Source organism: Ylistrum balloti, unplaced genomic scaffold, assembly GCF_031769215.1.
Source record: "Ylistrum balloti isolate Yb309-2 unplaced genomic scaffold, AGI_CSIRO_Ybal_v1 Utg370318, whole genome shotgun sequence".
Taxonomy (NCBI): Eukaryota; Metazoa; Mollusca; class Bivalvia; order Pectinida; family Pectinidae; genus Ylistrum; species Ylistrum balloti.
Genome location: NW_026782234.1, coordinates 200,145 through 218,628, shown reverse-complemented (window position 1 = coordinate 218,628; position 18,484 = coordinate 200,145). Strand labels below are relative to the sequence as shown.

General features: G+C 46.1%; 1 protein-coding gene across 1 annotated transcript in view; it reads right to left on the bottom strand.

Moving 5' to 3' along the window:
* Positions 1 to 412: 412 nt before the first annotated feature.
* The window catches only part of LOC132553320 (uncharacterized protein C10orf67, mitochondrial-like), a 47,803-nt gene continuing 29,731 nt past the window's right edge, over positions 413 to 18,484 (bottom strand). The window contains exons 12-21 of the mRNA XM_060217555.1: positions 13,423 to 13,431; positions 11,798 to 11,863; positions 11,596 to 11,703; positions 10,145 to 10,236; positions 9,633 to 9,698; positions 9,367 to 9,454; positions 8,620 to 8,691; positions 1,106 to 1,232; positions 877 to 949; positions 413 to 601 (exon numbers count right to left, since the gene is read on the bottom strand). Coding sequence (XP_060073538.1) covers positions 487 to 601; positions 877 to 949; positions 1,106 to 1,232; positions 8,620 to 8,691; positions 9,367 to 9,454; positions 9,633 to 9,698; positions 10,145 to 10,236; positions 11,596 to 11,703; positions 11,798 to 11,863; positions 13,423 to 13,431 — 816 coding nt within the window. The 3' untranslated portion in view covers positions 413 to 486. The remainder of the gene's footprint in view (positions 602 to 876; positions 950 to 1,105; positions 1,233 to 8,619; positions 8,692 to 9,366; positions 9,455 to 9,632; positions 9,699 to 10,144; positions 10,237 to 11,595; positions 11,704 to 11,797; positions 11,864 to 13,422; positions 13,432 to 18,484) is intronic.

Below are 18,484 nucleotides of genomic sequence, written 5' to 3'. Positions count from 1 at the left end.
ATTGAAGAGGTCCTTAAAATACCATACTGAAGTTGCTCAACTTGCCTCTTTACACCCAACAGTGAAACGGAACAAGATAGTGATTTCTATTCTGTTGGCTGGAAACATTAGAATAGTTTGACAATAAAGTTAGGAAGAATGGTTAATGTTTTGTATTCTATTGAAAACATGTACACTTCTAACAGTCAGATCAAATAGTTTGGCAATCATTTGAGGAATGTTATTGCAAAATTAATTGTTTAATGTAGATTAACACTGCAATGTGTCAACTACCGGCATTATATTTGCGATACTGTACATTTACAAGTCCTGCAAGTCTAGTCATTTTTCAGTGATTGACTTAACCATTGATGAACATTTCTAGTACATCACATAACGTTAAAGAACAAAAATTCCAATGAAGTGGGAAAATGCCAGCTTTAATACAATGACATTTATCAAAGACAGTTATCATTCATATTCCAGCCCATAAAGAGTCAACCGGATTTACGTCTGAGATGGTACAACAACAACACGGCTTTGGGAAGTCGGTCGACTGTCCACCTCCTCCTCCTCCAGATCGTCTTTCGACTGATGTTTCTGCCGGGAGCGACGTCCCCTTCTGTAAAACACAAAAACATCCTCAAACATGGGAAGCATGTTAACTACAACATATTCGATGCCTTTTCTACCCCTATGTCAAGCACACCTGGCATAACAAAAGTATATTTCATGTTGCTGGCAAGTAATAAGACTGATCAAAATTACTTTATCCAGTAGACACCTTAACCATTTAAAATTTTTTGTCAAAAATGAAATGTAGCAAAATACATTGGAATAGCCTTTCAAGGACTATACTGAAATGTTTATCAGCATACTGAGGTTTAAAAGGCCTACCTGATGGGTGGATCGGGCAGTGGAGCTATGTCTGATGGCAATTCTTGTTCTCCGTCTGACATCACTTGGTGCTCTGCAAGAGAAATAACATCATTTATCAGAATACTAACACAGTTTGAACATTTAACAAAGTAGCCATATTAAATGACAATAGTTAAACAAAACATTACATATAAAAACTACATTAAATTGATAGCAATCAGTATACATTCAATAAATTTTTACATACCATCGACAGACATCATTGCTGTACCTCGCCCACTAGGGGCCGATACTGTGTAGGAAATATAGTCTTTTTCGGCTTGAGCCCCCTGTACATTTGGTGGCTGTCCTGACGTTTTCTTGGCAATATCAGGCTGACAAGTAAAATACACCCATGTTTTAGTATCATGATTATGGATATAAAATATTTGATATATTTGTAAGAAAACAACTGTTACATTAATGCTGTAAATTGTTTCTTCTATGAGTTCGTAAAAACTTTTTTGAATAATGCTCATTTCTTCAGCAAAAGCTAATCTTTCAATATCAGGTAAGCAGGTAGGTAGATAGTTTGTAGGTAGGTAGGTAGGTAGGTAGTTCGTTCGTTCGTAGGTAGGTGGGGAAGGGTAGGGTAGGGTAGGGAGGCAGGTAGGTAGGTAGGAAGAGAAGGGTAGGGTAGGGTAGGGAGGGAGAGAGGCAGGTAGGTTGGTAAGTAAGTAGGAGGTAGGCAGGTAGGTAGGAAGGGAAGGGAAGGGTAGGGTAGGGTAGGGAGGGAGGGGTAGGTAAGTAGGTATATAGGTAGGTAGAAAGGTAGGGAGGGAGGGAGGAAGGGGTAGGTAGGTAGGTATGTAGAAAGGTATGTATGTATGTATGTATGTATGTAGGAGGTAGGTACGTAGGAAGTGAAGGGTAGGGCAGGGAGGGAGGCAGGGGTAGGTAGGTAGGTAGAAAGGTAAGGGAGGGAGGGAGGCAGGGGTAGGTAGGTAGGTAGGTAGGTAGGCAGGTGGATGGGTAGGAGGTAGGTAGGTAGGTAGGAAGGTAGGTAGGTAGGTAGGTGGTTAGGGGTAGGTTGGTAGGTACGTAGGTAGGTAGGTAGAGGTAGGTTGGTAGGTTGGAGGTAGTCAGGTAGGTAGTAGGTATGTAGGTAGGAGGTCAGGTAGGTAGAAGGTAGGAGGTAGGTAGGTAGGTAGTAGGTAGGTAGGTAAGTAGGTAGGTAGGTAGGTAGGTAGGGGATTATAACAAAACACATCGCCAGTCAATGTTTACTTTACCCTCATTTTGAGAGAATTGCACTGAAAGATAATGCTTCCTGATGAGAATCATGTAAGAACTTTCTTGTGTGATTATGAACTTAATTTGAGGTTTTTTAATGTAAAACCAATTTTCATGATGTAATACTTACCATAACTTTAGTATGCAAATACAGTACCTACACCCATCTTTGTATCCCAACAACAAAAGATTCAAAAGAAAAAACAATCCCGCCCTCCCTACGATCCATGAGCCATCACGGCAGGAACGCAGAGTGATCTCCCTTCCTCTAATAACCTTTATGGCGTAAACCCCACAGAGGGGCAGCCAGGCAGATAAGGAAGAGGGGAGGATAGGGTGGGACTCCATAAAGTTATGGTAAGTATTACATCATGAAAATTGGTTTTACATTAAAAAACCTCAATTTCATTTCAGTAATAATTACCATAACTTTAGTATGCGAATTCGTCTTACCGTAGTGGTGACTAGAAGCCAGGCAGCCCCTTCAGCACAACCAAAGTAGTAGGGAGGGAGAACAGAGTGCTAAAGTGAAGGAAGGGACCTCTCTGTGAAAGAGCAGGTGTACCCACATGCCGCCGTACGGAAAGACATGGCCCGGGGCTAACGAGGAGGCCCAGCCACTGACTATGCCACCACCAAAGGTCCCAATGAATACAGGCCTTCTGAGTGGGAAGCTAGGGATCACAGATAAAAATCTGTGAAGGTATCCCTGCCCTGCCAGAATACTGCAGACATGACCTTCTGAAAGGAGGACTCATTGAGAGAAGGGCCCAGGATGAAGCAAGGGCCCTGACCTCGTGAGACCGCGCTTTCGCTCTCGCCCGAGCCAGATCATCAAAATGCTCGTAAGCATACTAAATCACCTGGCAAACCCACCTGGAAACCGACTGGGAGGAGATATCTCGTTGTCGTTTAATGGGCAAAACAGACGGGATCGAGAGCCCCGGCCCCCCCCTGGTTTTATCAAGATAAAACCTAAGAGCCCGACAAAGACAAAGCAACCTATCTCGCTCCTCCGAGCTAGTCACAGCCAGGATCCTGATGGGATCGTGCGAGAACCCCGGAACCTGATTCTTCGCTAAAAACAACTCTATTCATAGCAAAGCCTCTGTTTAGGGCAGAAAGAGAGGACTAACCGATCTCCTTCCTGCCATAACAAGCAAGAACTCTGGCAATAGCTGTACGATAGCCAGCAATAGTGCCAGGTGGCAGATAGCGGTACCTAAACAGAGAGATTAGGAAGTCCGCAATCAAATGCAGAGGCTTCGAATGAATAAGCTTCCTTGCCGACACACCAATCACAGAAGATCACCCAACGTGACTGGTAGACGGCAGAAGAGGAAGCCCTGATTGATTGCTCAATGCAATCTGACACCTCTTGAGAAAAGCCTGCCTTGGCGTGGCTTCCAGAGATAGCCTCAACGCGTGAAGGTGGAGGATCTCTGGTCAAGAGTGTGTCGTTCTGGGCCAAGGCTGGCGAAGGAGATTCGGTCTGGTGGGGAGAGCCAAGGGCTCCTCCACCAGAAACGACAAGAGCTCCTGAAACCAAGCTTGCCTCAGCCACAGAGGGGCTCTCAGAAGTAAGGAGCAGTGATGCTCCCAGAACTTCTGTAGAACCCTGCCCACCAGGTTGAAGGGAGGGAATGCATATGCATACGTCCCTTCCTATTCCAGAGAAAGGGCGTCCACAGCCCACGCCTTACGGTCTGGGACCGGGGAGACGAAGGTTAGCAGCTGGTTGTTCAGGGAAGTGGCAAACAGGTCTATAATAGGTCTGTCCCACGCCTGACAATTCCCCTTGAAAATCAAGGGACACAGCTGCCATTCCGTCAACACCGGCTGGTGGCGCCTGGAGAGTGGCCACCAACACACTCAGCCTGCCAGAAAGATGCTTGACCGCTATGGTCAACTGCATGTCCTGGCAGAGAAGAAGGATGTGGATGGAGAGGGCACACAGGACATGAGACCTGGTGGCCCCTGTCTCTCCAGATACGCGACAACTGTTGTCGGTAGCCAAACTTTGGACTGCAGGATACCCCTAAAGGACTGCAGAGCCAAATGAACAGTCTCATCTCGAGTACACTGATGTGCTCCCGAGAGCTGTTCGCCAGACCACTCCCCCGAGCGGCATTGGCCATCGAGGTAAGCTCACATTCCTGTCATGAACGCGTCCATGAACAGGATCATAGAGGGGAAAGGCTTGGTCAGAGGTACCCCGTGGAAAACGTTCTCCCGAATGGTCCACCAGCAAGAGAACTCCCTGACCGACTGGGTAAGCGGGATCCAGGCCTCCTGGATGACGGAACCCAGTCAGACAGGAGGAACATCTGGAGAGGTCCGATGTGAATCCTCCCTAGGGGGACCACATATGCCAAGGAGTTGAGATACCCCAGAAAACTGAGGAACCAATGTACCTGGACAAGCGACCAAGTGATGAAAGTCAGAGCCAGAGCCCTGACCTTCTCAAACTTCTCCAGAGGTGGAAGGGCTAAGCCCCGAACCATGTCAAAATGGTTCCCCAGGAAGAAGAAGTCCTAATATGAAGGAACCTCTGACTTCTCTCTGGAAGGAATGAAGCCGACTCTGAGCAAGAGTTTCAGGACCAGACGAGTGTCCTTCACTAACGATTCCCACACCAAAAGAGGCATGAGGGAGTCGTCGAAATAGATGTGGACGTCTATTCTGCGTGAGTGAAGGAAACACCAGCAGCAACTTGGTGAACACCAAAGGAGCTGTCGTGAGCCCCAAGGGCATCTCTGCCTTAGCAGCATGGTCCTACTTCCTCCTGGAGCACCCGTGCCCTTTCTGAATCCCCGGGAGGAGGAAAGAAACAAAAACGGCCAGGAGGCAAGGGACGAATCCTGAAGAAGGAGAATACCTAGACCCTCCCTGACCACCGACAAAAGCCCAAGCGTCATCTGTAATATCCTGCCACTGGGAAAGGAAAGCAGAGAGACGTCCGCCCACAGGGAGTTCCGGATGGGGCAGATTGAGCCCCTGCAAGACCAGAGAATCGTCTGCCCACCCGGAGCCTGAGCCTGCGGGAGAAGGACATGAGCCCGGGAAAGGAGAACCACCGTCCACCCAGCCATACCCTTCGCCAAGAAGCAGAAATAGTCAGGAACCCTTCTTCTTGCCCCCAGGAGGTTTCTTACCCTTCCTACCCTTCCCCTTGTTGCCGTTGAAGTGAGGTTTGGACTTGGGCTGTGCAGAAAACTGAGCAGCCGAAGACTTCGCCTTCTTCTTAGGAGGCACTGACCCCTGCGAGGCACTGGCCTTCTCAGCCTGAAACCTCTTCACCAGAAGTGCTGAGGCGACCGAGTCCTCCTTCATATCCTTCTGAACCCAAGGAAGAGCTCCCCTGAACAGGGTAGAGCCCTAGAAGGGGGCATTCAACAAGCGGAAACGGTAGGGTTACTGGACTGGGCGGATTTTCAGAACTGAAAACTGCCTAGCCAACACGGCATTGACGAGCAGAGAACCTGCAAGGCTGCCGTGTCCTGTATGTCGGCTTTCTGTCTTGGATAACCGACACTCAGGCAAATCGGATACCCTGTATAGACAAACTGTCAGGAAGTCTATGTATGACAGAACTTGGATGGAGAGGTGCAACATTCTCTCCATCCTGTGGTGCTCTTTGGGATCGAGCACCACCTGGTCCACTGATTTGCCGGGCCAGGCAGCCAGCTGTCTCAACTCCAGCTGTGCTGGTTGAGAGGCCAGCTGCCCATCATGTGTGGCATAGTCGGAAGCTGAAGCCTCCGACAATTCACCAACACTGAGCTGCAGACCGACAAACCCGGGAGCACGGGTAGAGAAGGAGTCCTTCTCTAAAACCGGAGCCCGGGCCGTGGCCAGAACTGAAGACATGATATTGCCTTCTGGCAGAGACCGATCTGAGCGAACGGAAGCCCGAGGAGCCACCAGGGAACCCAGAAGGATGGTGGATTCAGGCGCCGACGATGCTGAGGCGGTGGGCAAACCTCCGCCCTGAGAATCCGGGAGATGTTGGTCCGGAGGACCCGCATCCCAGAAAGCACATGCTGAGCCTCGGCTTCAGCAGTCTCAGGGCCATCTTCCCCTTGTGAACCCTCTTGGCCCAGGAGAAAGATGTATGACATCGTCTTCCTCTGCCGAGCCCGCACCCTCGATGTCCATCTCCTCCTCAATAGAGACCGAAGTCCCCTTGGGAGGAACAGGGGCCGCCAGAGGAGCCATCTCCGCAGAGGGGAACTCCTCTTTATGGCATTTGGACGCAGCGCGACCAACAGCCGTAGCTGTAGGCTTGGGTCGGAGACCCGAAGCCGACCCCTGGGAACAGGAGACCGATGGGTCCGCGCTGGAGGCGGAAGTCCTTAAGGTCTGGCAAACCTTTATAGGACCGGCCAACAAGGCCCCCGAAGTAGCAGAACATTGGGGGGATTTCGCACTGCTATAACATCTCCTAGAGGAGAGACCAACCCCTATGGGTTCCACGAGTGAAGACCCATGGGGTAAAAACCCAAACCCCTGAGGGAATGGGAACGGTCCAGCGGGCCGGGAGTGACCCCAGAACTGGCCAAGATGGCCTGCCTGAGTCTGGGGCTGGACACCCTGTCCAAAGGACCATGAACCGCCACTCCCACCAGGTGGAAACCCAGACATGTACGGGCTAAGCCCGTAACTGCTGAGTAACTGTTGGTACCCAAAACCATCCGCAGGTTGGCCTGGGCGACCCAGGAATAAGTGCCCGCAGGCACCCCTACTCCCTGAGCCCGGGGGAAAGGGAGACCGGAAACCGGACTCCTGGCCTGAAGCCCCAAACCCTTGGGGGAAAACCCCCTGGGAAACCCTGCACTGGGAAATCTGGATAGGGACGGAAAGTCCCAGAGCCAGAAGCCTGTGAGGGTGGGAAAACAGACCCCGCGCTGACACCAGGATTAGTGAACTCAAGTGTCACTAATCCCCGTAGCCACAGACAATCCTGACAAAAAGTCTGTGGCCCCTGACCCTATACCTGAAGGCACAGTTCCGGAGTCAAAGCGGCCCCCACCAACGACGCCACCTGGCGCGCCGAGGTCCCTGAAGGAATCAGCGACCTCGACCGGAAGTCCCTTTCCGACGATAACACCGCCGCCTATCGAGAGCTGCCGGCCAATTCGACCCTTGACTGCGCTGAGTCAGGGTCGGGCTGCCCCCCCCCCTACTCCAGGACGCACCTGGACAGGGGGAGCCACCCCCTGCTGAAGGGCGGAGCTCGGTGGAACGAGAGCACCCCCAGCAGGAACGCTCTGGTTCAGAACTTGAGGAGGGAGGTCTTAAAAAGCTTACTTCCCTTACCGGAAGAAGAGGACGAATCCCTCTTCCGGCGGAAAGTTAGCTGGAAAGGCATGGGAGCCTAAGCAGCAGACTCCATGTGCAAACAAAGTTCACATAGAGAGGTCTGGCTGCAATGTCGGCAAATGGGACAGGTATCATGGGGTTCCCATTATCTATAGAAATAGGAACATCCATGCTCTGACCCCCGACGTAAACCCGGCACCTTTATCCAGCATCGAAACAATAAAAAATTGTAACAATGAAAACAAGGATAAAAAGTTTTCTAACAATCAAAAAACTACGAACGAGATCATAAAACCTACCGTACGCAGCAAGATTGTACTGCAAAAAAAGAAAACGGTCGTACAAAACGGCCGACAAAGCAGCAAGAAAACAATTTCAACTTCACGAAAATCCGAGTGACGAGACAAGTAGTCACACACTCGAACACGCGGAGGAAAAACACGGCCGGAAACGAAGTTCTCGAACAATCAAAAAACTACGAACGAGAGCACAAAGCCTACCGTACGTAGCAAGATTGCACTGCATAAATAAAACGGCCGTACAACACGGCCGACAAAGCAGCAAGAAAAACAAATTCCAACTTCACGCAAATCCGATCAACGAGACAAGTAGTCACGCACTCGAATACGTGGAGGAAAAAACGGCCGGAAATACGGTCAAAATAAACAAATGACAATACTTAATTTCACAATATAAGTTGGGAGATGGGTTTATAGACTACTAATAGAGTAACAATATACTCAAACGACAATGGCAGTACGAAGAGAAGGAGTAAGAAAAGCACTTAGCTCAGATACCTCCGCACTCGTCGGCAGCCATAAAGGTAAGAGGAAGGGAGATCACTCTGCGTTCCTGCCGTGATGGCTCATGGATCGTAGGGAGGGCGGGATTGTTTTTTCTTTTGAATCTTTTGTTGTTGGGATACAAAGATGGGTGTAGGTACTGTATTTGCATACTAAAGTTATGGTAATTATTACTGAAATGAAATCAACAATTCAGAGGTAAAATTCGTCAGAATATTACTGACAATAAGAAGTAACTGCAAAACATTTGTGATGAAGCAGCATTAAGATAAACTTCTGTTTACAGAAAGTCATCCCAACTTGTTGTGGATGAAAATATGATTGAATATTTATATAATTTTACAAAACAAATCTACAAACTTACTATAATTGGTTTCTTCATTGGCGTTGTGGCAGCATGTTTATTACTAGCCATAATACCAACAGGTGTGTCCGCCTGGCAAACATAATATTTTCACAAAATGCTGATTTTGACATTACACAATGCAATACTGAAAAATATCATCAACACATGAAACGGATACAAATTATATTTTATAGAAATGTTTAACCGAGTAAATGAGCAACCCCATTCTGTGATTTCAAGTAAAGCTATCAATTTCTTTTACATTACATCTCGAATAGAGTACAAAAGCAAACAGTAACTTCCAATACAAAATAGATGTTGATATAGCAGAGTCAAACAATAAACAAACTGTTTCATACAGTTGTTTCATTCTTCTAGGTCCCGTCATTTATACTAAGGTCCTTAACTGTTGACAGCTTGGAGGTGGGGAAAGTCCGAATTAGTCAAACTAAATATCAAAAACAACATGTGGAGGTGCACCAATTACAAACTTCAATAAATTTTTCATTTTCAGTATTGAGTTATTTCACAGGAACGTCAAGTACTTGTACATATTTTGAATCATACCATTTTTCGTGTAAATTGGAAAAGCGGCATGATGATTATGGCAACCCTCTATGACTAAAGTCTGTTGCAACAGTCAAAGACATTGACATGGCATCCAAAAAGCAAAAATATTTTTGGGTGGTAAAAATCTAAATCATTTCATATGTATATACTTTATCATTCTAAACAATCAAAGCTGTGACAACAGTAAGTACGTACCGCGTAACTGACGGATGCATGGTGAAGGGTTGCGGCCTGCCGCTGGAGTGTTTGGCGAATGTAGCTCTCATCCTTCAGGGCATGCATACTGAGAAAAACCAAAATCAAACAGTGACTGGAACCTGCCAAGGCCAGGAAATGTAAACTATACTATAACTAATCAACGTTTTGTATTTGAGAACATATCCAAACTTTGCAATCCTTACACAAATGAAATTCTAAAAAAATGTCTGTAAACCTTGGGATGATTAGCTAAAACAACTTACCTCTGCTGAAGAATGGCAAATTTCTTTTCCCAAATTTTATGGACTTTTTCTATTTCTCCCTTGAGTCTATAAAATAGAAAGTACAGAGATAATAAATAACAATAACATCAGCATGTTTATGTTTACTTTTTCACAGAATTTGGAAAATAGGAGTCAATATTGCCTCCTGATAGTCCGCCACAGCATTTACAATGCTTAAATTTTTTCATGCAAATGTTCAAATTTGTACTATTTTGTCAACTTGCTCTGGTACTAGTGTTTGTCAACTAACAATGTATTAATTTTACAGAAGGATGCTGAGTGGACTAATATTACAGAAATGGAACTCATTTTGCATTTAAATATTTGAATATAAGGTTTTAATTGAAATCTGTTACATTAAGATAACAACATAACAATACACTACACATCACTAACTCTTTCAGTAAATGTCACCAAAGAAGCAAGAGTTGGATGGAAGGAAGGCAAAAGATCAATAAGTTGGAAAAATATATATGTAATAGTCAATGTACCTCATGATTTCATCTCTCAGCCTGTCCTCGTTCTTCTTAAATTTCTCGGTGTCAATTTCACTTTGGGATTTCTGATTGTTTTTCTTTTTTTCCTGTAAAAGGCAATACACCTTTACTGAAATAAAAGTGAAATATTTCCTTTTTGTTTCTATAACTTCAGTGTGATCTGCAAAAACTTTTTTCAATAAAAAATGTTTATACAAATACTGAAGAAAGAAACTGGTAACTATTTTGTTGTTTACTAATTTTTGCTTGTAGCAGACATTACTTTGAATAGTAACTCACATCCACTTTTTCAATGTCACCTCTGTCACAGTCACATGATGCCTCACTGTGAGGGACTTTTCTACTTGTATCTTACTCCAATGATAATTAAATGTTATCAGGCAGTGTCAACAGGAAACACTAGATGTATGAGTCATCAGAAAGAGAACATCACTAAATAAAAAGTAATCCTGATAAAAGTGTACTTCAGGTCCAGTCCATATCGGAACAAGTATACTGTGACTTGTTGGAACTAGTATACTGTGACTTGTTGGAACAAGTATACTGTGACTTGTTGGAACTAGTATACTGTGACTTGTTGGAACAAGTATACTGTGACTTGTTGGAACTAGTATACTGTGACTTGTTGGAACAAGTATACTGTGACTTGTTGGAACTAGTGTACTGTGACTTGTTGGAACTAGTGTACTGTGACTTGTTGGAACTAGTGTACTGTGACTTGTTGGAACTAGTATACTGTGACTTGTTGGAACTAGTATACTGTGACTTGTTGGAACTAGGTTACTGTACTTGTTGGAACTAGTGTACTGTACTTGTTGGAACTAGGTTACTGTACTTGTTGGAACTAGTGTACTGTACTTGTTGGAACTAGTGTACTGTACTTGTTGGAACTAGTGTACTGTACTTGTTGGAACTAGTGTACTGTAATTGTTGGAACTAGGTTACTGTACTTGTTGGAACTAGTGTACTGTACTTGTTGGAACTAGTGTACTGTACTTGTTGGAACTAGTGTACTGTACTTGTTGGAACTAGTGTACTGTAATTGTTGGAACTAGTGTACTGTACTTGTTGGAACTAGTGTACTGTACTTGTTGGAACTAGTGTACTGTACTTGTTGGAACTAGGTTACTGTACTTGTTGGAACTAGTGTACTGTAATTGTTGGAACTAGTATACTGTATTTGTGGCAATCTAAACTATGCAGCAATCTGAATCAGAATATTATTTTTGTGTTGAGTTGTTACACAAATCACACTGTTGAAAAGCAATATATAAAATGAGTGAGTTCCTAAAAACAACTAACATAAATTTCCAATGGTCATAACAGATTTGTCACTTCATTGTTTGGAATTACAAATACTTATTAAAGCCCACCTGGCACTGCAATTTCAAAGTGATGTTTCCCCTTTGACAAACATACCAAAGCAAAATTCATGATTCATTTACCTGTAGCAGCAATTCCTCCAGTCGTTTCTTCTGGTCTATCAGAACCTTAAGTTTATTCTGCTCAGCTGTCTGCAACTTGTTGGCCTCCTGTTGTGCTTGTTCCAAGGCCTTTTGATAGATAAAATAAATGCTTTGTAAAATTGTTAAAATTTTAAAACTTTTATTTCATTCCTAGATTGGTTAATGATTAAGATTTACTCACCTCCTCACGGGCTGCTTTCATCTTGTCCTCCATCAGCTTCTGCATCTCCTCCTTTTGTCTAGCCATCTGTACTCAAAAAGAGGGAAACCTTAAGTGCATAGATACATTCCATTTGGAGACAACCATACTCATTATACTCATCATCTTTAATTCTTTCTTCAATTAATCATATAAAATCAAATGAAAAATCAGATTAAAAATTAAGAATTAAATAAAAACTTAAAAATTGAATTAATTAAATTTTTATTGATACACATATTTCTTTAAACAGTATAGTATTATGATTGTGAGAGTGTTGAAAAGTTTAATCTGTATGGAACAGAAACAGAAGTGTCACATCAAATCATTTTGCGACTAATATATATTCTAATGCATTTTCAACTTAATTATTTCAATTGGTAAAGAGTAACACATGAAAAATTGCTTTACAAAACAGTACATTGCATTTTGCTCATAAAAAGCTATAAATACATCAGAGAGTTGGACATGTAAATGAATATATGCCAGGTGATAGTAATGAGTCAATATCATGGATAGTGTTCTGATTAATAAATAGAAAAATGAGAATAAAAGCAAGATGAAGTTGATAAAAGGTCATGCTTAGTCTGTTCTTCTAAGATCTTCCCAAAAATCTCCATTGTCTAACCATAACTTAACATCACAATTCATACATTTAACAACATAAAAGAGTAATAATTTATATTATAATAAAAGCAGGATTATCATTTGTAAGTGTAAAGGCAGGCAAAACAAATATATATGCATTAGTGTACACTGCAAAAAACGCAGAGTATAAAATGAAGTTATCCGGAAAGTCAAAGTGACAACATTAACTAAACTTTTATTCATAATAACTTTTGGATTAACAAGATTTTTTTAAACAATGCCATTGTGTAATGTCACTCTTATGATTCTTGGTCATCCACATTTAGAATTAAAATTACTGTGAACTGTTGATATATTCTCCGTATCAGATTTATTTTACGTAAACACCACCACCTAATGTTAAAAGCACACTCTATGGCCACACATTAGAAGCAAACTGTTTGTACTGACTGCCCTCATAGCAAACTATCATCATCAACAATCAAGAACATTTACTTCAATGAATTGAACAGTAAAATATCACCATGTAAATGTTTTGATTTTAAGTTATATCCAAGCTTACAGTGTCAATATATTTTAAATGAAGATAAAACTTATTTGAAATAACAGTGAATATTTTGATGACTATCTAATAGAAAGGCATTAGAAAGGAAAGTACATCATATATATAATGTCATGCTGGAATTATGGACAGGTGCAATTGATATTCACATGCAGATCATAATGAAACCCTGGTAAAGGCAGGTATGGTTTAAAATGCATTTTAATACCGTTAGTGCAGCATGTGTATCTCTCAATGTGTTGAATCTGGTATTCATCATTAGTTAAGATCTATCATTTGTTGATATTGACTTATGGTTAGTCGTACAGGAATTATGGCTGTTTGTCATACATTGTATAAAATTTCTTGGGAATGTCTTTGTGATAGCCATGCAAATTTGTCATTGTCTAGAATTTGTTACTTAATATTGATGGTGAGTGGGTTAGACAGGAGAGAAAAAATAACAATGAGAACTTACTCCTGAACCCTGGAAAGAAAAATCATTTAAATTTAAAGATAAAATAAAGACAAAACTGATCAACTTTAACCAATTGCTACCTTTTCTGTCAATTTTTTTTCAATGTATGAATGCCTTAGCATTAAGCCATTATGACACTGACAACAATATATAAACTAATTCAAGATGACAATGTTGACAATGGAAGAACTAAATGTTTAGCAGTCACTCTCAAATTTTCCAGTTATTCAATGAACACTAGATAATCCCTAAAATTAAAACATGTATACTGGAGTATGTAACTGAAATCACTCAGTAATGCCAGCACTGTTCTGAAATCATAAAAGTCTGAAGGAAAAAATCTTTGTGATGTTAGCAGCAATAAGACAAACACCACATTCTGATACAAATAAATCAATGATAACATAATGCTATGTATAACCAATCTTGTGAAATTAATATTTCATCGATAAATCTAGTTTCATTTCAGTAATAATTACCATAACTTTAGTATGCAAATATGGTACCTACACCCATCTTTGTATCCCAAAAACAAAAGATTCAAAAATCCCGCCCTCCCTACGACCATGAGCCTTCACGTCATGAACATAGAGTTATTTCCCTTCCTCTTATCTTTATGGCTACCGGAGCGGGCGGACGTGCTATATTCAGCTGAGTGCCTTCCTTTTCCTTTTAGCTTAAGTCTACCTTATAGCCGATTATTTATATATCGGTTTATTGCTTTAAACCCATCCTTAACTATAACAGTCTTTTGCAGACGTTTATTTAGTTAATATATCCTGCTTTTAGGCCTTAATCGGCCGGCCTTTGTTCGGCCTTTGTTCGGCCATTTTTGCTATACTCCACGCACCGAGCGCGTATCTACGTGTTTTGCGCTGTTCGGTTTTTTCGTGAAGTTTTTTCGCTTTTTATCGGTCGTATTATTTATTCGACCGTATATTTTGCTTTGCTTTTTTACGTTTCATTAGCTTTTGCTTTCGTTCGTATTTGTTTGTTGGAGTTGTGTTTTTTCACTCCATTTATTTTTGTTACGTTTAATTTGTATTAATAACTGTCGTTATTTGATTATTTATTTCGTAACAATTATGGATTCAGGGATGCGTCGTGGTTCAGCACATGGGTGTTCTCACTTCTACGGAGAGCAGGACCCCCATGATGCCTGTCCCTTATGCCGGCCTTGCAGCGAGGCCTCGCCGTGCGAACTTTGTTTGCACGCCGGGTCCGCTGTAAAGGTTCCCCTACCCAGTCGGCGAACTTCTCGCCGGAAGAGGGATTCGTCCTCATCTTCCGGTAAGAGAGGTAAGCCATCCAGGTTTTCTACCCCCGGCCCTGAGCCGAGGGGTGAGGTTGTCACTGCTGGGGGTATTCTCACACTGAGCTCCGCCCTCGAGCAGGGGGTGGCTCCCCCTGTCCAGGCGCGTCCTGGTATAGGGGGGGAGCAACCCGACCCTGACTCGGCGAAGTCTAGGGTCGAATCGGCCGGTAGCTCTCGACAGCCGGCGGTGCTACCGTCGGAAAGGGACTTCCAGTCACAGGTCTCTGAGTCTTTCAGGGACCTCGGCACGCCAGGTGGCGTCGTTGGTGGGGGCCGCCCTGACGCCGGACCGGTACCCTCGGGTATGGGGTCAGGGGTCACTGATTTTTTGTCAGGGTTGTCAGTGGCTACGGGGATTAGTGACACTGAGTTCACTAATCCTAGTGTCAGTGCGGGGCCTGGGTTCCTACCCTCACAGGTCTCTGGATCTGGGGCTTTTCGCTCTAGTCCAGATTTTCCGGTGCAAGGTTTCCCAGGGGGTTTCCCCCTGGGATTTGGGGCCCCAGGTCAGGCTTCCGGTTTCCGGTCGCCTTTTCCCCCGGGCTCGGGGTGTAGGGGTGCCTGCGGGCACTCAATCCCGGGCCGCCCAGGCCAACCTGCGGATGGTCATGGGTACCAACAGTTACCCAGCTGTTACGGGCTCGGCCCGTACATGGCTGGGTTTCCACCTGGTGGGAGTGGAGGTTCATCCTGGTCCTTTGGACAGGGTGTCCAGCCCCAGGCTCAGGCAGGCCAATTTGGTCAGTTCTGGGGTCACTCCCAGCCCGCGGGACTGTTCCCATTCCCTCAGGGGTTTGGGTTCAACCCCATGGGTCTTCCTTCATGGAACCCTTGGGGTATGGTCTCTCCCTCTAGGAGACGTTCTAGCAGTGCTGAATCCCCCCAACGCTCTGCTACTTTGGGGGCCGTTTTGGCCGGTCCTAAAAAGGTTCGCCGGACCTTTAGGACTTCCGCCTCCCGCGCGGACTCGTCGGTCTCCTGTCCTCAGGGGTTGGCTTCTAAGCCTACAGCTTCGGCTGTTAGACGTTCTACGTCTAAACGCCGTATAGAGGAGTCCCCCTCTCCGGAGAGGTCTCCTCTGGCGGCCCCAGTTCCTCCCAGGGCGACTTCGGTCGTTAGCGAGGAGGAGATGGACGCTGAGGGCGTGGGCTTGGCAGAGGATGACGATGTTATCCATCTGTCTCCTGGGTGCTCGGCGATTGATCCGTCCGAGTCATCAGCAGATGACCCTTCTGACCAGGAGGGTTCCCAGGAGGTAGGGGGCTCCGAGATTGCTGAAACCGAGGCTCAGCATGTTCTTTCGGGGATGAGGGCCCTACGGGCCGACATTTCTCGGATTCTCGGAGCGGAGGTATGCCCACCCCCTTCTGCATCGTCGGTGCCCGAGTCCACCACCCTTCTAGGTTCTTTGGTGGCTCCTCGGGCTTCCGTTCGTACTGACCGGACTCTGCCAGAAGGCACCATTGTGTCTTCGGCTCGGGCCACTGCCCAGGCACGGGTTCTGGAGAAGAATTCTTCATCTACCCGCACCCCCGGGTTTGCCGGTCTGCAGCTCGGTGTTGGCGATTTGTCAGAGGCTTCTACCGCTGACTACGCTACACATGACGGGCAACTGGCCCCTCAACCAGCAAAGCTGGAGTCGAGGGAGCTGGCTGCCTGGCCCGGCAAATCAGTGGACCAGGTGGTGTTCGATGCTAGAGAACACCACAGGATGGAGAGGATGTTGCGCCTTTCCATCCAAGTTCTGTCTTACATAGACTTCCTGACTGTGAGTATCCGACTTGCCTGAGGGTCGGGTACCAGAGACGGAACAGGCCGACATTCAGGACAGGCTTACAGCTGCCCTGAACGCGGCGTTGAGGGCATCGGCGGCCTTACAGGTCTCCCTGCTCGCCAATGTCGTGTTGGCTAGGCGATTTTCTATTTTAAAGAATCGCCCAGTCGAAGAACCTTATCTTTCCCGTCTATTGACTGCCCCCTTCACTGGCTCTACCCTGTTCGGGGGAGCTCTTCCTTCTGTCCAGAAGGATATGAAGGAGGACTCGGTCGCCTCAGCACTCTTGGTGAAGAGGTTTCGTTCCGAGAAGGCCAGCACCTCGCAGGGGTCAGCGCCTCCCAAGAAGAGGGCTAAGTTTTCGGCTGGGCAGGCGTCTGCCCAACCCAAATCGCAGCCACACTTCAAGGGCAATAAGGGGAAAGGTAAGAAAGGTAAGAAACCTCCTGGGGGCAAGAAGAAGGGCTCCTGACTCTTTCTTCTCCTTGACCGAGACAGAACAGGGGTCTGGCGGGGTGGACGGCGGTCCTCCCGTTCAGGTCTCTTGTCCTTCTCCCGCAGGCTCAGGCTCCGGATGGGCGGACGATTCTCTGTTTTGGCAGGGACTCGATCTGCCCCAGCCAGAGCTTCCTGTGGGCGGGCGTCTCTCCGCTTTACTATCCCAGTGGCAGGAAATTACGGAGGACGTGTGGACGTTGTCGGTGGTCAAGGAGGGTCTAGGTATTCCCCTTCTTCAGGATCCGCCTCTTACCGCCCAGCCGATCTTCTTTCCTCCTCCGGGGGATTTGGAGAAGGCTCGGGCGATCCAGGAGGAAGTAAGGACCTTGCTTGCCAAGGGCGCGGTAGAGGAGATTCCGATGTCGGAAATCACTCCCGGGTTCTACTCCCGAATGTTTCTCGTTCGGAAGAAGTCCGGAGAGTGGCGCCCGATCATAGATCTCAGTGCCTTCAACAGGCACGTAGATTCTCCTCACTTCAAGATGGAGACCCCACGGGGCATCATGGCCTCCGTGAGGGAAGGGATGTGGGCAACTTCAGTAGATCTGAAGGACGCCTATTTCCATATCCCCATCAAGAAGTCGGCACGGAAGTTCCTCCGTTTCACGTGCAACGGCAAGGTCTTCCAATTCCGGGCCATGCCCTTCGGGCTGACGACAGCTCTCTTGGTGTTCACCAAGCTGCTGCAGGTAGTCGTGGGATTCCTTCACTCTCGCGGATTAGACGTCCACATCTATTTCGACGACTCCCTCATGCTTCACAGGGTGAGGGAATCGTTAGTGAAGGATACCAGGCTGGTCCTGAAAGTCTTACTCAGAGTCGGCTTCATTCCTTCCAGAGAGAAGTCAGAGGTTTCCCCATCTCAGGACTTTGTCTTCCTGGGGAATCGTTTCGATACGGTTCTGGGCATAGCCCTACCACCGGTGGAGAAGTTCGAGAAGGCCAGGGCTCTAGCTCTGTCCTTCATCGAACGGTCGCAGGTCCAGGTACGTTGGTTCCTCAGTTTTCTGGGGTATCTCAACGCCCTGGCAGATGTGGTCCCCCTAGGGAGACTTCACATCAGACCTCTCCAGATGTTCCTCCTGTCCAACTGGGTTCCGTCATCCAGGAAGTGGGAGGCCTGGATAACTCTCACTCAGTCGGTCAGGGAGTTCGCTCGCTGGTGGACCATTCGGGAGAATGTTCTCCGCGGGGTTCCTCTGACCAAGCCTGTCCCCTCTATGACCCTGTTCACGGATGCTTCCATGACAGGATGGGGAGCTTACCTCGACGGCCATTGTCGCTCGGGGGAGTGGTCTGGGGATCAGCTCTCGGAGCACATCAACGTGCTCGAGATGAGGGCAGTTCTTTTGGCACTGCAATCCTTTCGGGGATTCCTGCAGTCCAAGGCGATTTGTGTGGCTACCGACAACTCTACAGTTGTCGCGTATCTGGAGAGACAAGGGGGCACCAGGTCTCACGTCCTGTGTGCCCTC